Here is a 23,366-nt window from a genome sequence, read left to right on the forward strand (position 1 = left end):
TGACGTGTGTGTGTATAATGTGTGTGTATAACGTGTGTGTGTGTGTGTGTATGATGTGTGTGTGTATAATGTGTGTGTATAACGTGTGTGTGTGTGTATAATGTGTGTGTGTATAACGTGTGTGTGTATGATGTGTGTGTATGATGTGTGTGTGTGTAACGTGTGTGTGTGTAACGTGTGTGTGTATATGATGTGTGTGTGTGTGTGTATAACGTGTGTGTGTGTATGATGTGTGTGTGTGTGTGTGTATGATGTGTGTGTGTGTGTATGATGTGTGTGTGTGTGTGTGATGTGTGTGTGTGTGTATGATGTGTGTGTGTGTGTATGATGTGTGTGTGTGTATGATGTGTGTGTGTATAACGTGTGTGTGTATGATGTGTGTGTGTATAAAGTGTGTGTGTATAACGTGTGTGTGTATGATGTGTGTGTGTGTATAACGTGTGTGTGTATAAAGTGTGTGTGTATGATGTGTGTGTGTATAATGTGTGTGTGTATAACGTGTGTGTGTATGATGTGTGTGTGTGTATAACGTGTGTGTGTATAAAGTGTGTGTGTATAACGTGTGTGTGTATGATGTGTGTGTGTATAACGTGTGTGTGTATGATGTGTGTGTGTATGACGTGTGTGTGTATGACGTGTGTGTGTATGATGTGTGTGTGTGTATAATGTGTGTGTGTATAATGTGTGTGTGTATAACGTGTGTGTGTGTGTGTATGATGTGTGTGTTACGTGTGTGTATAATGTCTGTGTATGATGTGTGTGTGTATAATGTGTGTGTGTGTATAACGTGTGTGTGTATAACGTGTGTGTGTATAACGTGTGTGTGTGATGTGTGTGTGTATAACGTGTGTGTGTATAACGTGTGTGTGTATGATGTGTGTGTATAACGTGTGTGTGTATGATGTGTGTGTATAATGTGTGTATAACGTGTGTGTGTGTATGATGTGTGTGTGTATAATGTGTGTGTGTGTATGATGTGTGTGTATAATGTGTGTGTATGATGTGTGTGTGTATAATGTGTGTGTGTATAATGTGTGTGTATGATGTGTGTGTGTATAATGTGTGTGTGTATAATGTGTGTGTGTATAACGTGTGTGTGTGTATGATGTGTGTGTGTATGATGTGTGTGTGTATAATGTGTGTGTGTATGATGTGTGTGTATAACGTGTGTGTGTATAACGTGTGTGTGTATAACGTGTGTGTGTATGACGTGTGTGTGTATAACGTGTGTGTGTATAACTTGTGTGTGTATGACGTGTGTGTGTATAACGTGTGTGTGTGTGTGTGTGTGTATAATGTGTGTGTGTATAACGTGTGTGTGTATGATGTGTGTGTGTGTATGATGTGTGTGTGTGTATGATGTGTGTGTGTATAATGTGTGTGTAACGTGTGTGTGTATAACATGTGTGTGTGTGTGTGTGTATGATGTGTGTATGATGTGTGTGTGTATGATGTGTGTGTGTATAATGTGTGTGTGTATAACGTGTGTGTGTATGATGTGTGTGTGTGTGTAACGTGTGTGTGTATGATGTGTGTGTGTGTGTATAATGTGTGTGTGTATAATGTGTGTGTGTATGATGTGTGTGTATAACGTGTGTGTGTATGATGTGTGTGTGTATGATGTGTGTGTGTGTGTATGATGTGTGTGTGTATAACGTGTGTGTGTATGACGTGTGTGTGTATAATGTGTGTGTGTATAACGTGTGTGTGTATAACGTGTGTGTGTATGACGTGTGTGTGTGTGTATAACGTGTGTGTATAATGTGTGTGTGTATAATGTGTGTGTGTATAACGTGTGTGTATGATGTGTGTGTATAATGTGTGTATAACGTGTGTGTGTATGATGTGTGTGTGTATAATGTGTGTGTGTGTATGATGTGTGTGTATAATGTGTGTGTGTGTATAATGTGTGTGTGTGTATAATGTGTGTGTATGATGTGTGTGTGTAATGTGTGTGTGTATAACGTGTGTGTGTATGATGTGTGTGTGTATAATGTGTGTGTATGATGTGTGTGTATGATGTGTGTGTGTATAACGTGTGTGTGAATGATGTGTGTGTGTATAATGTGTGTGTATGATGTGTGTGTGTATAACGTGTGTGTGTATGATGTGTGTGTGTATAATGTGTGTGTATAACGTGTGTGTGTATGATGTGTGTGTGTATAATGTGTGTGTGTATGATGTGTGTGTGTATGATGTGTGTGTGTATAATGTGTGTGTATGATGTGTGTGTATAACGTGTGTGTGTATAACGTGTGTGTATAATGTGTGTGTATAACGTGTGTGTGTATAATGTGTGTGTGTGTATGATGTGTGTGTGTATAATGTGTGTATAACGTGTGTGTGTATGATGTGTGTGTGTGTATAATGTGTGTGTGTGTATGATGTGTGTGTGTATAATGTGTGTGTATGATGTGTGTGTGTATAATGTGTGTGTGTATAACGTGTGTGTGTGTAATGTGTGTGTGTATAACGTGTGTGTGTATAACGTGTGTGTGTATGATGTGTGTGTGTAATGTGTGTGTGTATAACGTGTGTGTGTATAATGTGTGTGTGTATGATGTGTGTGTGTAATGTGTGTGTGTATAATGTGTGTGTATGATTTGTGTGTGTATAATGTGTGTGTGTATAACGTGTGTGTGTATGATGTGTGTGTATAATGTGTGTGTGTGTATAACGTGTGTGTGTATAACGTGTGTGTGTATAACGTGTGTGTGTATGATGTGTGTGTGTATAACGTGTGTGTGTATAACGTGTGTGTGTATGATGTGTGTGTATAACGTGTGTGTGTATGATGTGTGTGTATAATGTGTGTGTATAATGTGTGTATAACGTGTGTGTGTGTATGATGTGTGTGTGTATAATGTGTGTGTGTGTATGATGTGTGTGTATAATGTGTGTGTATGATGTGTGTGTGTATAATGTGTGTGTGTATAATGTGTGTGTATGATGTGTGTGTGTATAATGTGTGTGTGTAATGTGTGTGTGTATAACGTGTGTGTGTGTATGATGTGTGTGTGTATGATGTGTGTGTGTATAATGTGTGTGTGTATGATGTGTGTGTATAACGTGTGTGTGTATAACGTGTGTGTGTATGATGTGTGTGTATAACGTGTGTGTGTATAATGTGTGTGTGTATGACGTGTGTGTGTATAACGTGTGTGTGTATAACGTGTGTGTGTGTGTGTGTGTATAATGTGTGTGTGTATAATGTGTGTGTGTATAACGTGTGTGTGTATGATGTGTGTGTGTGTATGATGTGTGTGTGTGTATGATGTGTGTGTGTATAATGTGTGTGTAACGTGTGTGTGTATAACATGTGTGTGTGTGTATGATGTGTGTATGATGTGTGTGTGTATGATGTGTGTGTGTATAATGTGTGTGTGTGTATAACGTGTGTGTGTGTATGATGTGTGTGTGTGTGTAACGTGTGTGTGTATGATGTGTGTGTGTGTGTATAACGTGTGTGTGTATGATGTGTGTGTGTATGATGTGTGTGTATAACGTGTGTGTGTATGACGTGTGTGTGTATAATGTGTGTGTGTATAACGTGTGTGTGTGTGTATAACGTGTGTGTATAATGTGTGTGTGTATAATGTGTGTGTGTATAACGTGTGTGTATGATGTGTGTGTATAATGTGTGTATAACGTGTGTGTGTATGATGTGTGTGTGTATAATGTGTGTGTGTGTATGATGTGTGTGTATAATGTGTGTGTGTATAATGTGTGTGTGTGTATAATGTGTGTGTATGATGTGTGTGTGTGTATGATGTGTGTGTGTATAATGTGTGTGTATGATGTGTGTGTATGATGTGTGTGTGTATAACGTGTGTGTGAATGATGTGTGTGTGTATGATGTGTGTGTGTATGATGTGTGTGTGTATGATGTGTGTGTATGATGTGTGTGTGTATAACGTGTGTGTGAATGATGTGTGTGTGTATAATGTGTGTGTATGATGTGTGTGTGTATAACGTGTGTGTGTATGATGTGTGTGTGTATAATGTGTGTGTATAACGTGTGTGTGTATGATGTGTGTGTGTATAATGTGTGTGTGTATGATGTGTGTGTGTGTATAATGTGTGTGTATGATGTGTGTGTATAACGTGTGTGTGTATAACGTGTGTGTATAATGTGTGTGTATAACGTGTGTGTGTATAATGTGTGTGTGTGTATGATGTGTGTGTGTATAATGTGTGTATAACGTGTGTGTGTATGATGTGTGTGTGTATAATGTGTGTGTGTGTATGATGTGTGTGTGTATAATGTGTGTGTATGATGTGTGTGTGTATAATGTGTGTGTGTATAACGTGTGTGTGTGTAATGTGTGTGTGTATAACGTGTGTGTGTGTATAACGTGTGTGTGTATGATGTGTGTGTGTAATGTGTGTGTGTATAACGTGTGTGTGTGTGTGTATGATGTGTGTGTATTACGTGTGTGTATAATGTCTGTGTATGATGTGTGTGTGTATAATGTGTGTGTGTGTATAACGTGTGTGTGTATAACGTGTGTGTGTATAACGTGTGTGTGTATGATGTGTGTGTGTATAACGTGTGTGTGTATAACGTGTGTGTGTATGATGTGTGTGTATAACGTGTGTGTGTATGATGTGTGTGTATAATGTGTGTATAACGTGTGTGTGTGTATGATGTGTGTGTGTATAATGTGTGTGTGTGTATGATGTGTGTGTATAATGTGTGTGTATGATGTGTGTGTGTATAATGTGTGTGTGTATAATGTGTGTGTATGATGTGTGTGTGTATAATGTGTGTGTGTATAATGTGTGTGTGTATAACGTGTGTGTGTGTATGATGTGTGTGTGTATGATGTGTGTGTGTATAATGTGTGTGTGTATGATGTGTGTGTATAACGTGTGTGTATAACGTGTGTGTGTATAACGTGTGTGTGTATAACGTGTGTGTGTATGACGTGTGTGTGTATAACGTGTGTGTGTATAACTTGTGTGTGTATGACGTGTGTGTGTATAACGTGTGTGTGTGTGTGTGTGTGTATAATGTGTGTGTGTATAACGTGTGTGTGTATGATGTGTGTGTGTGTATGATGTGTGTGTGTGTATGATGTGTGTGTGTATAATGTGTGTGTAACGTGTGTGTGTATAACATGTGTGTGTGTGTGTGTGTATGATGTGTGTATGATGTGTGTGTGTATGATGTGTGTGTGTATAATGTGTGTGTGTATAACGTGTGTGTGTATGATGTGTGTGTGTGTGTAACGTGTGTGTGTATGATGTGTGTGTGTGTGTATAATGTGTGTGTGTATAATGTGTGTGTGTATGATGTGTGTGTATAACGTGTGTGTGTATGATGTGTGTGTGTATGATGTGTGTGTGTGTGTATGATGTGTGTGTGTATAACGTGTGTGTGTATGACGTGTGTGTGTATAATGTGTGTGTGTATAACGTGTGTGTGTATAACGTGTGTGTGTATGACGTGTGTGTGTGTGTATAACGTGTGTGTATAATGTGTGTGTGTATAATGTGTGTGTGTATAACGTGTGTGTATGATGTGTGTGTATAATGTGTGTATAACGTGTGTGTGTATGATGTGTGTGTGTATAATGTGTGTGTGTGTATGATGTGTGTGTATAATGTGTGTGTGTGTATAATGTGTGTGTGTGTATAATGTGTGTGTATGATGTGTGTGTGTAATGTGTGTGTGTATAACGTGTGTGTGTATGATGTGTGTGTGTATAATGTGTGTGTATGATGTGTGTGTATGATGTGTGTGTGTATAACGTGTGTGTGAATGATGTGTGTGTGTATAATGTGTGTGTATGATGTGTGTGTGTATAACGTGTGTGTGTATGATGTGTGTGTGTATAATGTGTGTGTATAACGTGTGTGTGTATGATGTGTGTGTGTATAATGTGTGTGTGTATGATGTGTGTGTGTATGATGTGTGTGTGTATAATGTGTGTGTATGATGTGTGTGTATAACGTGTGTGTGTATAACGTGTGTGTATAATGTGTGTGTATAACGTGTGTGTGTATAATGTGTGTGTGTGTATGATGTGTGTGTGTATAATGTGTGTATAACGTGTGTGTGTATGATGTGTGTGTGTGTATAATGTGTGTGTGTGTATGATGTGTGTGTGTATAATGTGTGTGTATGATGTGTGTGTGTATAATGTGTGTGTGTATAACGTGTGTGTGTGTAATGTGTGTGTGTATAACGTGTGTGTGTATAACGTGTGTGTGTATGATGTGTGTGTGTGTATGATGTGTGTGTGTATAACGTGTGTGTGTATGATGTGTGTGTGTATAAAGTGTGTGTGTATAACGTGTGTGTGTATGATGTGTGTGTGTGTATAACGTGTGTGTGTATAAAGTGTGTGTGTATGATGTGTGTGTGTATAATGTGTGTGTGTATAACGTGTGTGTGTATGATGTGTGTGTGTGTATAACGTGTGTGTGTATAAAGTGTGTGTGTATAACGTGTGTGTGTATGATGTGTGTGTGTATAACGTGTGTGTGTATGATGTGTGTGTGTATGACGTGTGTGTGTATGACGTGTGTGTGTATGATGTGTGTGTGTGTATAATGTGTGTGTGTATAATGTGTGTGTGTATAACGTGTGTGTGTGTGTGTATGATGTGTGTGTTACGTGTGTGTATAATGTCTGTGTATGATGTGTGTGTGTATAATGTGTGTGTGTGTATAACGTGTGTGTGTATAACGTGTGTGTGTATAACGTGTGTGTGTGATGTGTGTGTGTATAACGTGTGTGTGTATAACGTGTGTGTGTATGATGTGTGTGTATAACGTGTGTGTGTATGATGTGTGTGTATAATGTGTGTATAACGTGTGTGTGTGTATGATGTGTGTGTGTATAATGTGTGTGTGTGTATGATGTGTGTGTATAATGTGTGTGTATGATGTGTGTGTGTATAATGTGTGTGTGTATAATGTGTGTGTATGATGTGTGTGTGTATAATGTGTGTGTGTATAATGTGTGTGTGTATAACGTGTGTGTGTGTATGATGTGTGTGTGTATGATGTGTGTGTGTATAATGTGTGTGTGTATGATGTGTGTGTATAACGTGTGTGTGTATAACGTGTGTGTGTATAACGTGTGTGTGTATGACGTGTGTGTGTATAACGTGTGTGTGTATAACTTGTGTGTGTATGACGTGTGTGTGTATAACGTGTGTGTGTGTGTGTGTGTGTATAATGTGTGTGTGTATAACGTGTGTGTGTATGATGTGTGTGTGTGTATGATGTGTGTGTGTGTATGATGTGTGTGTGTATAATGTGTGTGTAACGTGTGTGTGTATAACATGTGTGTGTGTGTGTGTGTATGATGTGTGTATGATGTGTGTGTGTATGATGTGTGTGTGTATAATGTGTGTGTGTATAACGTGTGTGTGTATGATGTGTGTGTGTGTGTAACGTGTGTGTGTATGATGTGTGTGTGTGTGTATAATGTGTGTGTGTATAATGTGTGTGTGTATGATGTGTGTGTATAACGTGTGTGTGTATGATGTGTGTGTGTATGATGTGTGTGTGTGTGTATGATGTGTGTGTGTATAACGTGTGTGTGTATGACGTGTGTGTGTATAATGTGTGTGTGTATAACGTGTGTGTGTATAACGTGTGTGTGTATGACGTGTGTGTGTGTGTATAACGTGTGTGTATAATGTGTGTGTGTATAATGTGTGTGTGTATAACGTGTGTGTATGATGTGTGTGTATAATGTGTGTATAACGTGTGTGTGTATGATGTGTGTGTGTATAATGTGTGTGTGTGTATGATGTGTGTGTATAATGTGTGTGTGTGTATAATGTGTGTGTGTGTATAATGTGTGTGTATGATGTGTGTGTGTAATGTGTGTGTGTATAACGTGTGTGTGTATGATGTGTGTGTGTATAATGTGTGTGTATGATGTGTGTGTATGATGTGTGTGTGTATAACGTGTGTGTGAATGATGTGTGTGTGTATAATGTGTGTGTATGATGTGTGTGTGTATAACGTGTGTGTGTATGATGTGTGTGTGTATAATGTGTGTGTATAACGTGTGTGTGTATGATGTGTGTGTGTATAATGTGTGTGTGTATGATGTGTGTGTGTATGATGTGTGTGTGTATAATGTGTGTGTATGATGTGTGTGTATAACGTGTGTGTGTATAACGTGTGTGTATAATGTGTGTGTATAACGTGTGTGTGTATAATGTGTGTGTGTGTATGATGTGTGTGTGTATAATGTGTGTATAACGTGTGTGTGTATGATGTGTGTGTGTGTATAATGTGTGTGTGTGTATGATGTGTGTGTGTATAATGTGTGTGTATGATGTGTGTGTGTATAATGTGTGTGTGTATAACGTGTGTGTGTGTAATGTGTGTGTGTATAACGTGTGTGTGTATAACGTGTGTGTGTATGATGTGTGTGTGTAATGTGTGTGTGTATAACGTGTGTGTGTATAATGTGTGTGTGTATGATGTGTGTGTGTAATGTGTGTGTGTATAATGTGTGTGTATGATTTGTGTGTGTATAATGTGTGTGTGTATAACGTGTGTGTGTATGATGTGTGTGTATAATGTGTGTGTGTGTATAACGTGTGTGTGTATAACGTGTGTGTGTATAACGTGTGTGTGTATGATGTGTGTGTGTATAACGTGTGTGTGTATAACGTGTGTGTGTATGATGTGTGTGTATAACGTGTGTGTGTATGATGTGTGTGTGTATAACGTGTGTGTGTATAACGTGTGTGTGTATAATGTGTGTGTATAATGTGTGTATAACGTGTGTGTGTGTATGATGTGTGTGTGTATAATGTGTGTGTGTGTATGATGTGTGTGTATAATGTGTGTGTATGATGTGTGTGTGTATAATGTGTGTGTGTATAATGTGTGTGTATGATGTGTGTGTGTATAATGTGTGTGTGTAATGTGTGTGTGTATAACGTGTGTGTGTGTATGATGTGTGTGTGTATGATGTGTGTGTGTATAATGTGTGTGTGTATGATGTGTGTGTATAACGTGTGTGTGTATAACGTGTGTGTGTATGATGTGTGTGTATAACGTGTGTGTGTATAATGTGTGTGTGTATGACGTGTGTGTGTATAACGTGTGTGTGTATAACGTGTGTGTGTGTGTGTGTGTATAATGTGTGTGTGTATAATGTGTGTGTGTATAACGTGTGTGTGTATGATGTGTGTGTGTGTATGATGTGTGTGTGTGTATGATGTGTGTGTGTATAATGTGTGTGTAACGTGTGTGTGTATAACATGTGTGTGTGTGTATGATGTGTGTATGATGTGTGTGTGTATGATGTGTGTGTGTATAATGTGTGTGTGTGTATAACGTGTGTGTGTGTATGATGTGTGTGTGTGTGTAACGTGTGTGTGTATGATGTGTGTGTGTGTGTATAACGTGTGTGTGTATGATGTGTGTGTGTATGATGTGTGTGTATAACGTGTGTGTGTATGACGTGTGTGTGTATAATGTGTGTGTGTATAACGTGTGTGTGTGTGTATAACGTGTGTGTATAATGTGTGTGTGTATAATGTGTGTGTGTATAACGTGTGTGTATGATGTGTGTGTATAATGTGTGTATAACGTGTGTGTGTATGATGTGTGTGTGTATAATGTGTGTGTGTGTATGATGTGTGTGTATAATGTGTGTGTGTATAATGTGTGTGTGTGTATAATGTGTGTGTATGATGTGTGTGTGTGTATGATGTGTGTGTGTATAATGTGTGTGTATGATGTGTGTGTATGATGTGTGTGTGTATAACGTGTGTGTGAATGATGTGTGTGTGTATGATGTGTGTGTGTATGATGTGTGTGTGTATGATGTGTGTGTATGATGTGTGTGTGTATAACGTGTGTGTGAATGATGTGTGTGTGTATAATGTGTGTGTATGATGTGTGTGTGTATAACGTGTGTGTGTATGATGTGTGTGTGTATAATGTGTGTGTATAACGTGTGTGTGTATGATGTGTGTGTGTATAATGTGTGTGTGTATGATGTGTGTGTGTGTATAATGTGTGTGTATGATGTGTGTGTATAACGTGTGTGTGTATAACGTGTGTGTATAATGTGTGTGTATAACGTGTGTGTGTATAATGTGTGTGTGTGTATGATGTGTGTGTGTATAATGTGTGTATAACGTGTGTGTGTATGATGTGTGTGTGTATAATGTGTGTGTGTGTATGATGTGTGTGTGTATAATGTGTGTGTATGATGTGTGTGTGTATAATGTGTGTGTGTATAACGTGTGTGTGTGTAATGTGTGTGTGTATAACGTGTGTGTGTGTATAACGTGTGTGTGTATGATGTGTGTGTGTAATGTGTGTGTGTATAACGTGTGTGTGTGTGTGTATGATGTGTGTGTATTACGTGTGTGTATAATGTCTGTGTATGATGTGTGTGTGTATAATGTGTGTGTGTGTATAACGTGTGTGTGTATAACGTGTGTGTGTATAACGTGTGTGTGTATGATGTGTGTGTGTATAACGTGTGTGTGTATAACGTGTGTGTGTATGATGTGTGTGTATAACGTGTGTGTGTATGATGTGTGTGTATAATGTGTGTATAACGTGTGTGTGTGTATGATGTGTGTGTGTATAATGTGTGTGTGTGTATGATGTGTGTGTATAATGTGTGTGTATGATGTGTGTGTGTATAATGTGTGTGTGTATAATGTGTGTGTATGATGTGTGTGTGTATAATGTGTGTGTGTATAATGTGTGTGTGTATAACGTGTGTGTGTGTATGATGTGTGTGTGTATGATGTGTGTGTGTATAATGTGTGTGTGTATGATGTGTGTGTATAACGTGTGTGTATAACGTGTGTGTGTATAACGTGTGTGTGTATAACGTGTGTGTGTATAACGTGTGTGTGTATGACGTGTGTGTGTATAACGTGTGTGTGTATAACTTGTGTGTGTATGACGTGTGTGTGTATAACGTGTGTGTGTGTGTGTGTGTATAATGTGTGTGTGTATAACGTGTGTGTGTATGATGTGTGTGTGTGTATGATGTGTGTGTGTGTATGATGTGTGTGTGTATAATGTGTGTGTAACGTGTGTGTGTATAACATGTGTGTGTGTGTGTGTGTATGATGTGTGTATGATGTGTGTGTGTATGATGTGTGTGTGTATAATGTGTGTGTGTATAACGTGTGTGTGTATGATGTGTGTGTGTGTGTAACGTGTGTGTGTATGGTGTGTGTGTGTGTATAATGTGTGTGTGTATAATGTGTGTGTGTATGATGTGTGTGTATAACGTGTGTGTGTATGATGTGTGTGTGTATGATGTGTGTGTGTGTGTATGATGTGTGTGTGTATAACGTGTGTGTGTATGACGTGTGTGTGTATAATGTGTGTGTGTATAACGTGTGTGTGTATAACGTGTGTGTGTATGACGTGTGTGTGTGTGTATAACGTGTGTGTATAATGTGTGTGTGTATAATGTGTGTGTGTATAACGTGTGTGTATGATGTGTGTGTATAATGTGTGTATAACGTGTGTGTGTATGATGTGTGTGTGTATAATGTGTGTGTGTGTATGATGTGTGTGTATAATGTGTGTGTGTGTATAATGTGTGTGTGTGTATAATGTGTGTGTATGATGTGTGTGTGTAATGTGTGTGTGTATAACGTGTGTGTGTATGATGTGTGTGTGTATGTGTGTGTATGATGTGTGTGTATGATGTGTGTGTGTATAACGTGTGTGTGAATGATGTGTGTGTGTATAATGTGTGTGTATGATGTGTGTGTGTATAACGTGTGTGTGTATGATGTGTGTGTGTATAATGTGTGTGTATAACGTGTGTGTGTATGATGTGTGTGTGTATAATGTGTGTGTGTATGATGTGTGTGTGTATGATGTGTGTGTGTATAATGTGTGTGTATGATGTGTGTGTATAACGTGTGTGTGTATAACGTGTGTGTATAATGTGTGTGTATAACGTGTGTGTGTATAATGTGTGTGTGTGTATGATGTGTGTGTGTATAATGTGTGTATAACGTGTGTGTGTATGATGTGTGTGTGTGTATAATGTGTGTGTGTGTGTATGATGTGTGTGTGTATAATGTGTGTGTATGATGTGTGTGTGTATAATGTGTGTGTGTATAACGTGTGTGTGTGTAATGTGTGTGTGTATAACGTGTGTGTGTATAACGTGTGTGTGTATGATGTGTGTGTGTAATGTGTGTGTGTATAACGTGTGTGTGTATAATGTGTGTGTGTATGATGTGTGTGTGTAATGTGTGTGTGTATAATGTGTGTGTATGATTTGTGTGTGTATAATGTGTGTGTGTATAACGTGTGTGTGTATGATGTGTGTGTGTATAATGTGTGTGTGTGTATAACGTGTGTGTGTATAACGTGTGTGTGTATAACGTGTGTGTGTATGATGTGTGTGTGTATAACGTGTGTGTGTATAACGTGTGTGTGTATGATGTGTGTGTATAACGTGTGTGTGTATGATGTGTGTGTATAATGTGTGTGTATAATGTGTGTATAACGTGTGTGTGTGTATGATGTGTGTGTGTATAATGTGTGTGTGTGTATGATGTGTGTGTATAATGTGTGTGTATGATGTGTGTGTGTATAATGTGTGTGTGTATAATGTGTGTGTATGATGTGTGTGTGTATAATGTGTGTGTGTATAATGTGTGTGTGTATAACGTGTGTGTGTGTATGATGTGTGTGTGTATGATGTGTGTGTGTATAATGTGTGTGTGTATGATGTGTGTGTATAACGTGTGTGTGTATAACGTGTGTGTGTATGATGTGTGTGTATAACGTGTGTGTGTATAACGTGTGTGTGTATGACGTGTGTGTGTATGACGTGTGTGTGTATAACGTGTGTGTGTATAACGTGTGTGTGTGTGTGTGTGTATAATGTGTGTGTGTATAATGTGTGTGTGTATAACGTGTGTGTGTATGATGTGTGTGTGTGTATGATGTGTGTGTGTGTATGATGTGTGTGTGTATAATGTGTGTGTAACGTGTGTGTGTATAACATGTGTGTGTGTGTATGATGTGTGTATGATGTGTGTGTGTATGATGTGTGTGTGTATAATGTGTGTGTGTGTATAACGTGTGTGTGTGTATGATGTGTGTGTGTGTGTAACGTGTGTGTGTATGATGTGTGTGTGTGTGTATAATGTGTGTGTGTATAATGTGTGTGTGTATGATGTGTGTGTATAACGTGTGTGTGTATGATGTGTGTGTGTATGATGTGTGTGTGTGTGTATGATGTGTGTGTGTATAACATGTGTGTGTATGACGTGTGTGTGTATAATGTGTGTGTGTATAACGTGTGTGTGTGTGTATAACGTGTGTGTATAATGTGTGTGTGTATAATGTGTGTGTGTATAACGTGTGTGTATGATGTGTGTGTATAATGTGTGTATAACGTGTGTGTGTATGATGTGTGTGTGTATAATGTGTGTGTGTGTGTATGATGTGTGTGTATAATGTGTGTGTGTATAATGTGTGTGTGTGTATAATGTGTGTGTATGATGTGTGTGTGTGTATGATGTGTGTGTGTATAATGTGTGTGTATGATGTGTGTGTATGATGTGTGTGTGTATAACGTGTGTGTGAATGATGTGTGTGTGTGTATGATGTGTGTGTGTATGATGTGTGTGTGTATGATGTGTGTGTATGATGTGTGTGTGTATAACGTGTGTGTGAATGATGTGTGTGTGTATAATGTGTGTGTATGATGTGTGTGTGTATAACGTGTGTGTGTATGATGTGTGTGTGTATAATGTGTGTGTATAACGTGTGTGTGTATGATGTGTGTGTGTATAATGTGTGTGTGTATGATGTGTGTGTGTGTATAATGTGTGTGTATGATGTGTGTGTATAACGTGTGTGTGTATAACGTGTGTGTATAATGTGTGTGTATAACGTGTGTGTGTATAATGTGTGTGTGTGTATGATGTGTGTGTGTATAATGTGTGTATAACGTGTGTGTGTATGATGTGTGTGTGTATAATGTGTGTGTGTGTATGATGTGTGTGTGTATAATGTGTGTGTATAATGTGTGTGTATGATGTGTGTGTGTATAATGTGTGTGTGTATAACGTGTGTGTGTGTAATGTGTGTGTGTATAACGTGTGTGTGTGTATAACGTGTGTGTGTATGATGTGTGTGTGTAATGTGTGTGTGTATAACGTGTGTGTGTATAATGTGTGTGTGTATGATGTGTGTGTGTAATGTGTGTGTGTATAATGTGTGTGTGTATAACGTGTGTGTGTATGATGTGTGTGTGTAATGTGTGTGTGTATAACGTGTGTGTGTATAACGTGTGTGTGTATGATGTGTGTGTGTAATGTGTGTGTGTATAACGTGTGTGTGTATGATGTGTGTGTGTATAATGTGTGTGTGTATAGTGTGAGTGTATGATGTGTGTGTGTATAGTGTGTGTGTATGATGTGTGTGTGTATAACGTGTGTGTGTATGATGTGTGTGTGTATAATGTGTGTGTATGATGTGTGTGTGTATAATGTGTGTGTGTATAACGTGTGTGTGTATGATGTGTGTGTGTAATGTGTGTGTGTATAACGTGTGTGTGTATGATGTGTGTGTGTAATGTGTGTGTGTATAACGTGTGTGTGTATGATGTGTGTGTGTATAATGTGTGTGTGTATAGTGTGAGTGTATGATGTGTGTGTGTATAGTGTGTGTGTATGATGTGTGTGTGTATAACGTGTGTGTGTATGATGTGTGTGTGTATAATGTGTGTGTATGATGTGTGTGTATGATGTGTGTGTATAACGTGTGTGTGTATAATGTGTGTGTGTATAATGTGTGTGTATGATGTGTGTGTGTATAACGTGTGTGTGTATGATGTGTGTGTGTATAATGTGTGTGTGTATAACGTGTGTGTGTATAATGTGTGTGTGTATAACGTGTGTGTGTATGATGTGTGTGTGTATGATGTGTGTGTGTATGATGTGTGTGTGTATAATGTGTGTGTGTATAATGTGTGTGTGTATGATGTGTGTGTGTGTATAACGTGTGTGTGTATAACGTGTGTGTGTATGATGTGTGTGTGTATGATGTGTGTGTGTATGATGTGTGTGTGTATGATGTGTGTGTGTATGATGTGTGTGTGTATAGTGTGTGTGTATAATGTGTGTGTGTGATGTGTGTGTGTATAATGTGTGTGTGTATAATGTGTGTGTGTATAATGTGTGTGTGTATAATGTGTGTGTGTATAACGTGTGTGTGTATGATGTGTGTGTGTGTATAATGTGTGTGTGTATGATGTGTGTGTGTATAATGTGTGTGTGTGTGATGTGTGTGTATAATGTGTGTTTGTGTGTATAGTGTGTGTGTATAACGTGTGTGTGTATAACGTGTGTGTATGATGTGTGTGTGTGTATAATGTGTGTGTATGATGTGTGTGTGTGTGTAGTGTGTGTGTATAACGTGTGTGTGTATAACGTGTGTGTGTGTATGATGTGTGTGTGTGTATAATGTGTGTGTATGATGTGTGTGTGTATGATGTGTGTGTGTATAACGTGTGTGTGTGTATGATGTGTGTGTGTGTATGATGTGTGTGTGTGTATGATGTGTGTGTGTGTATGATGTGTGTGTGTGTATAACGTGTGTGTGTATAACGTGTGTGTGTGTGTGTATGATGTGTGTGTGTGTATGATGTGTGTGTGTGTATAACGTGTGTGTGTGTGTGTATGATGTGTGTGTGTGTATGATGTGTGTGTGTATGATGTGTGTGTATAATGTGTGTGTGTATGATGTGTGTGTATAATGTGTGTGTGTATATGATGTGTGTGTGTGTGTGTGTATAACGTGTGTGTGTGTGTATGATGTGTGTGTGTGTGTGTTTGATGTGTGTGTGTATAATGTGTGTGTGTATGATGTGTGTGTGTGTGTATAATGTGTGTGTGTATAACGTGTGTGTGTGTGTGTGTGTGTGTTCTGTGCAGTTCTGCCACTCTGCCCATCACATTTAAGTGTTTGGAGGAGAATAACGGTGTGGATAAGCGAGTGACGCGTTTCGTCCTGCCAATTGGTGCAACCATCAACATGGATGGCACAGCGCTGTACGAAGCTCTCGCCGCCATCTTCATCGCTCAGGTCAACAACATGGAGCTGAACTTTGGTCAGATCCTCACCATCAGGTACAAACACACACACACACACACACACACACACACACACACACACACACACTCTCTCTCTCTGCTGTGTGTGAGATGAATGTAAACATGTTCTGATGTTTAGTTGTAATAATATTGTTGTTTCTCAGTATAACAGCTACAGCCGCCAGTATCGGAGCAGCAGGGATCCCACAGGCCGGACTGGTTACCATGATTATAGTGCTGACCTCTGTAGGACTGCCCACAGATGACATCAGTCTCATCATCGCAGTGGATTGGTTCCTGTAAGTGAATTACCTCTATACACTAATCACATCAGTCACCTCAGTTACCTGTATACACTAATCACATCAGTCACCTCGGTTACCTCTATACACTAATCACCATCAGTCACCTCGGTTACCTGTATACACTAATCACATCAGTCACCTCGGTTACCTCTATACACTAATCACATCAGTCACCTCAGTTACCTGTATACACTAATCACATCAGTCACCTCGGTTACCTCTATACACTAATCACCATCAGTCACCTCGGTTACCTCTATACACTAATCACCATCAGTCACCTCGGTTACCTGTATACACTAATCACATCAGTCACCTCGGTTACCTCTATACACTAATCACCATCAGTCACCTCGGTTACCTGTATACACTAATCACATCAGTCACCTCGGTTACCTCTATACACTAATCACATCAGTCACCTCGGTTACCTGTATACACTAATCACATCAGTCACCTCGGTTACCTGTATACACTAATCACATCAGTCACCTCGGTTACCTGTATACACTAATCACATCAGTCACCTCGGTTACCTGTATACACTAATCACATCAGTCACCTCGGTTACCTCTATACACTAATCACATCAGTCACCTCGGTTACCTCTATACACTAATCACCATAAGTCACCTCGGTTACCTGTATACACTAATCACCGTAAGTCACCTCGGTTACCTGTATACACTAATCACATCAGTCACCTCGGTTACCTCTATACACTAATCACCATCAGTCACCTCGGTTACCTGTATACACTAATCACATCAGTCACCTCGGTTACCTCTATACACTAATCACATCAGTCACCTCGGTTACCTGTATACACTAATCACATCAGTCACCTCGGTTACCTGTATACACTAATCACATCAGTCACCTCGGTTACCTGTATACACTAATCACATCAGTCACCTCGGTTACCTGTATACACTAATCACATCAGTCACCTCGGTTACCTCTATACACTAATCACATCAGTCACCTCGGTTACCTCTATACACTAATCACCATAAGTCACCTCGGTTACCTGTATACACTAATCACCGTAAGTCACCTCGGTTACCTGTATACACTAATCACATCAGTCACCTCGGTTACCTGTATACACTAATCACATCAGTCACCTCGGTTACCTCTATACACTAATCACATCAGTCACCTCGGTTACCTCTATACACTAATCACCATAAGTCACCTCGGTTACCTGTATACACTAATCACCGTAAGTCACCTCGGTTACCTGTATACACTAATCACATCAGTCACCTCGGTTACCTGTATACACTAATCACATCAGTCACCTCGGTTACCTGTATACACTAATCACCATAAGTCACCTTGGTTACCTGTATACACTAATCACATCAGTCACCTTGGTTACCTGTATACACTAATCACATCAGTCACCTCGGTTACCTCTATACACTAATCACATCAGTCACCTCGGTTACCTCTATATACTAATCACATCAGTCACCTCGGTTACCTGTATACACTAATCACATCAGTCACCTCGGTTACCTGTATACACTAATCACCATAAGTCACCTTGGTTACCTGTATACACTAATCACATCAGTCACCTTGGTTACCTGTATACACTAATCACCATAAGTCACCTCGGTTACCTGTATACACTAATCACCGTAAGTCACCTCGGTTACCTGTATACACTGATCACCATAAGTCACCTCGGTTACCTGTATACACTAATCACCGTAAGTCACCTCGGTTACCTGTATACACTAATCACCATAAGTCACCTCGGTTACCTGTATACACTAATCACATCAGTCACCTCGGTTACCTGTATACACTAATCACATCAGTCACCTTGGTTACCTGTATACACTAATCACCATAAGTCACCTCGGTTACCTGTATACACTAATCACCGTAAGTCACCTCGGTTACCTGTATACACTAATCACCGTAAGTCACCTTGGTTACCTGTATACACTAATCACCATAAGTCACCTTGGTTACCTGTATACACTAATCACCCTAAGTCACCTCGGTTACCTGTATACACTAATCACCCTAAGTCACCTTGGTTACCTGTATACACTAATCACCGTAAGTCACCTTGGTTACCTGTATACACTAATCACCGTAAGTCACCTTGGTTACCTGTATACACTAATCACCCTAAGTCACCTCGGTTACCTGTATACACTAATCACCATAAGTCACCTCGGTTACCTGTATACACAAATTTCACGTATTTGTATTGCGCTGATCTGTTTGCAATTACTTGTACTTGTAATGGTCAGAAGTATGTGGACGCCTGACCGTGAGTGAGTTGGAGCAGTAATCTGGAGTTTCAGTGATGACGTGTTTGCGGTGAGTTTGGCTGAAATCTGAGATTTTTTAAACTGTTTTTTAGAGATCGTTTGCGCACCACTACTAACGTGTTGGGTGATTCGATTGGCGCCGGTGTGGTGGAGTTTCTGTCGCGGCACGAGCTGATGGCCGCCGATGCTGAGCTGGGTAACTCGGTGCTGGAGGAGGGCGAGAGGAAGAAATCTCCGTATCAGCTGGTATCTCAGGAGAACGAGAGCGACCGCGCCAAGATCCCCGACAGCGAGACCAAGATGTAGCAGCACAACCGACGCTAATAACTCAGCTAAGAGTCTGAGGAGACTGTATGTTTATACATGTGAATAAAATGTGATGGACACCATGTTAGATTAGCGCTCTCACTCTGACAGGAGCGTAGAGTCGCTATGCGGTTAGAAACACGCTGGCCGGATTTGTTTGCTAATTGAAGAACAGCTAAATGTGTTAATACGGAACAAACGGGGATCAAAACTACAAGAATCAGAAGCTACAGCGTCTTAACGAGTTCAGCTAAATTAGCAGTGATATAGAAGGGATGTTGTTAGCACTGTTAGCATTTTGCTGGCTACCTGTGTACAGGTCGGGTTTCTGTGAGCGTGAGGTGGTGAAGTAAACTGATACGTCATTGCTAATTGCACTTATCATGTTAACATGCTGTAGTTTAGCATCTTAGCTTAGTGCTCATGTGGTTCCAGGCCTCTTTTCTTTCTTTCGTTTGTATCATTCGTTCACAATTTTCAAAGAGTTAAAAAGAGTAAAAAATGTTAAAAACGAAGCCTGACCTGGTAGTGATCATGTGATCACTCGACCATGCCCTTGATTCAGTAAAGAATTCTGAGTAAATAATGTTTCATAAACAAACGATTTTCTTTATAATGACGTTTTATACTGAAATAAAAATCTAAAAGTGACCTGAGAGTGTGTGAGTGTGTGAGAGTGAATGTGTGTGTGAGTGTGTGAGAGTGTGTGTGTGTGAGTGTGTGTGAGTGTGTGAGAGTGAGTGTGAGTGAGTGAAAGTGTGTGTGTGAATGTGTGAGTGAGAGTGTGTGTGTGTGTATGTGTGAGTGTTTGTGTGAGTGTGTGTGTGTGTGAGAGCGGAGTGTGTGTGAGAGCGTGTGTGTGTGTGAGAGAGAGTGTGTGTGAGAGTGGAGTGTGTGAGTGTGTGTGTGAGTGTGTGTGTGAGTGTGTGTGTGAGTGTGTGTGTGAGAGCGTAGTGTGAGTGTGTGTGTGTGTGAGTGTGTGAGAGCGGAGTGTGTGTGAGTGAGAGAGAGAGTGTGTGTGTGTGTTTAATCTCTGTGAACACTGTATCAGGCGGCAGTAGGAATGTTTACTCAGCTGCAGCCGCCGTCACCTCAGGACATGAAGCTCCAGGTGCATTGTGGGAAGCAGAAAGTGGCAGTCAATGACTGACTGATGGGCGGCTTTATGCTGCCTGCTAGTGCTAGTGCTCGGAGAGCTGCGTTACCACCAAAGAGACGGAACAGACCAACATGTTAAATACCAGCGGAACCAGTGAACATTAGGATGAGTGAATAAGAAAATAAATGATATAAAAGATGGAGTGAGGTGGAGAGAATCCTCTTCTATAATCTGATAAAGCAATAAGCCACGAGAGGCCGTACGTTACTGTGATTTTAGCACGGGGATGACGTTTTTGGTACGACGCGAAGCGGAGTGCCTAAAACTTCTTTCCCCGTGCTAAAATCGTAACAGTAACGTACGGTCTCGAGTGGCTTATTGCTTTTATAAAACGGCGGTCAACATAAAATATAATAAATACAACAATGTTTAATCATAAATGTATTTATTGTGTATAAACTTACAATAAAGCATTCTTCCGCGACGCAAGGTAATCCGATTAACAGTGTTGCTAGGCAACGTGAGGGCGAAAATAACATTAACTTTCTCTATTCAGTGGCGTATTAATATGGAATGATGTGAGGTGGTCCTAGGTGTGCGTTTATCGGGGATTTTACAACGGCTTCGAACGCGGCTCAGCCAATCAGATTTTAGGACCGGAACTATCCGTTTTATAATTCATAATTAACAGCTTTGTTGTTTTGGGATCTGATTCCTCACTCACAGCACTGATCAGTTTCTCTCATTCACATACCGGTATGTTCACTGATTCACCGTCCCACCATCTCACTCAGCATGTCGTTACACCTCCAGACCACCAGAGAGCAGCCTGGCCTGCTAATATTCCTCTCCTCCTGCATGAATGCACTTTTACACACCTAATGTAGATCAGCAGCCTGGTTTTGTTTTTGAACGTTTTGTTTTTGGATTAAATTAATAATAATAATAATAATAATACGTTTTCTAATGGAAGCATCATGTTCACTTTCCATCAACGCGAAACACACAGCAGCAGTGAGATCAGGCTGATTTTTTGGTTTTGATGTTGATCTGCATTCCAGCACAGAAAGTCCAAATCACACATGAACCGAGTGACAGTAATCTTACACCCCCAACACCCCAACACTCCCAACACCGGGTGTGTTAATAAGGTGAAGAGGCGAGTTCAGGCAGGTCTGTTCAGGAATCAGGATCAGCACCATGAAACCAAACCTCAGTCAAACGCTGGTAAATGTACAGTAAGTGTGTGTGTGTTTAAAGAAAGAAAATATTTCTCTAGTTTCAAAACTAGTTTAATGCCGGTGGAGTATTTTAGTGTTTTTCTGCCATCTGGTGGTAGTGAGTAGAAATTACAATTCTTACCTGACTGCATCGTTAAGGGCCTTGTTCAGGGGCCCAAAAACCTTCTGATTATCAGTACAGTACCTTAACCTGTGAGCTGGCAATGTCTCAATTACACAATTAATTATTGAAATAATTTTAACGCTTGGGTCGACCGGCCAGGTGTCTACATACAATGAATAGGGTTAGGGTTAACACACACACACACACACACACACACACACACAAACACAAACACAGGTGAAACCATACAGGAAGTGGCATTTGTTGTATCTCTGGACTTGTCCTCACTATGTTGCTATTTTAGTCTGAGAACCACCTGCATGGATAAACCCATGATCCTCTTAACACACACAGACACACAGACACACACACACACACACACACTTGGACTCAGACCTCCCTGAGACATTTTGAGGAGCACCGTTAGGATTAAGGTTTATAACAGAGTGTTCCAGCAGCTGAAGGTGATGAAGATGATGAGTGGGTGTAGAACATGTGCACTTCTGATGTGTGTGCTGTTGTGTGTGTTCTATCTCACAGTCGGCGTGAGACGCACAACCAACAGGAGGGCCGGTGAGTTTCGAATCAGTCCTTTACTGAATCACTTACTGAATCATTTTACTGAATCATTTTAGTGATTTGCTTGACAGAATGACTGAATCGTTTCCAGCAGGTGAGTGGCTCTTTTATTCTGGTCACGGTCGAGGTGGGTCACCTGGACACACCCTGGGCAGGGGGTCAGTTTAACACAGGGTAACACACACTAACTAAAACAGTTAAGAGCAGCTACTCCACCCTCTGCATGTTTCTGAAAGGAAATGTTCCATGTTTGGCGGTCTGTGTAGGGCAGTGGAGGCTCAACGGTTATTGGTTCAAGCAACACTACGGCCAGGTTGCCATTGCTGGGTCCTTAAGCAAGGTTGACTCAGCTTAATCCTGAGGGCCAGGAGCTGTGCACCACCCACACAGTTCACTTTGCCACTATGATGCAGTAATAATGTTGTTGTGCTGCAGGGTGGCCGAGCGCACCGGCGACCATCAGATTGCAGACAGAGAACTGCACAGTGGTCAGGGTCCAGTGGAGGATTCCACACCGGCACATTTACACTGTAACTGGATACAAGGTCCACACACACACACACACTAAATCCTGAAGTAAAACGGGTGTCTATATACTTTTGGTGATGTAGTACATGTGTGTGTGTGTGTGTGTGTGTGTGCTGCAGGTGTTCTATGCTGAAGTGAGAAACAACCGTCCTGTGGGTCCCCCGGTGACTCTGGATGTTCCTCTCAGTGCTGACACGCTCACTGCTGTAAGAACAATAATGAGAAACACCGGCACCACTTTATAATACTGATTATTTATAATGAATTAGGACTGTAACGAACCACAGCTCGCTCCATCTTCATAATAATAATAGTAGTAATGATAATAATGTGTGCATGTGTGTGCGCGCGTGTGTATATGTGCGTGTTTGTGTCTGTGTGTGCATGTGTGTGTGTGTGTGCAGGACGTTCTAATTGGGAACCTGAAGGTAGCTGCCCAATATCGTGTCAGTGTGGCAGCGTTTGATCGGGCGGGGCAGGGGCGTCCCAGCATGCCGAGGGACGTTAGCACCGCCTCCCGGGGTAAACCACGCCCACCACACAGCAGCGAGCCTCTGTCACCGCTGTTCCTCCTGATCGTTACACTCATTCTGTCTTTCTTGCTCTATCAGAGGTGTGTTTGCCCCCCTCACCCCCCGCCGCGCCCACGGTGGTCGCCATATCAGACACAGAGCTGGCGTTGTCGTGGCAACAGGGCCAGAGTAAAGGCGGCTCACCTGTGCTCTACTTTCTTGTTGCGTATATCAGGTGAGGTTTGTTTTTACTTTGTTCCACATGTGGCCCCCCCATGTTGCACACCATATTTGTCTGTGTGTCCGTG

The 23,366-nt window shown here is 40.5% G+C and overlaps 2 protein-coding genes across 2 annotated transcripts in view; both read left to right on the top strand.

The window, feature by feature from the left end:
• Positions 1 to 19,647, top strand: part of slc1a3a (solute carrier family 1 member 3a) — a 28,098-nt gene extending 8,451 nt beyond the window's left edge. The window contains exons 8-10 of the mRNA XM_063018213.1: positions 15,930 to 16,124; positions 16,253 to 16,387; positions 18,783 to 19,647. Of these exons, the coding sequence (XP_062874283.1) occupies positions 15,930 to 16,124; positions 16,253 to 16,387; positions 18,783 to 18,996 (544 nt within the window). The 3' untranslated portion in view covers positions 18,997 to 19,647. The remainder of the gene's footprint in view (positions 1 to 15,929; positions 16,125 to 16,252; positions 16,388 to 18,782) is intronic.
• A 1,530-nt stretch (positions 19,648 to 21,177) lies between these two features.
• On the top strand, positions 21,178 to 23,323 carry LOC134335769 (pikachurin-like). The gene is made up of 6 exons (XM_063018363.1): positions 21,178 to 21,322; positions 21,980 to 22,012; positions 22,454 to 22,563; positions 22,666 to 22,752; positions 22,951 to 23,068; positions 23,158 to 23,323. Exons 1-6 carry the CDS (start codon positions 21,178 to 21,180, stop codon positions 23,295 to 23,297), a joined length of 633 nt encoding a protein of 210 aa, XP_062874433.1. The 3' UTR covers positions 23,298 to 23,323.
• The last annotated feature ends 43 nt before the right edge of the window (positions 23,324 to 23,366 follow it).

Source organism: Trichomycterus rosablanca, chromosome 21 (assembly GCF_030014385.1).
Source record: "Trichomycterus rosablanca isolate fTriRos1 chromosome 21, fTriRos1.hap1, whole genome shotgun sequence".
In the NCBI taxonomy this organism is placed as follows: domain Eukaryota; kingdom Metazoa; phylum Chordata; class Actinopteri; order Siluriformes; family Trichomycteridae; genus Trichomycterus; species Trichomycterus rosablanca.

Coding starts and splice junctions, on each gene's coding strand:
- LOC134335769 (XM_063018363.1), top strand. CDS start 21,178: ATGAACCGAGTGACAGTAATCTTACACCCCCAACACCCCAACACTCCC. Junction 22,753..22,950: donor GTGCTGACACGCTCACTGCT/GTAAGAACAATA, acceptor GTGTGTGTGCAG/GACGTTCTAATTGGGAACCT. Junction 23,069..23,157: donor CGTTAGCACCGCCTCCCGGG/GTAAACCACGCC, acceptor TTGCTCTATCAG/AGGTGTGTTTGCCCCCCTCA.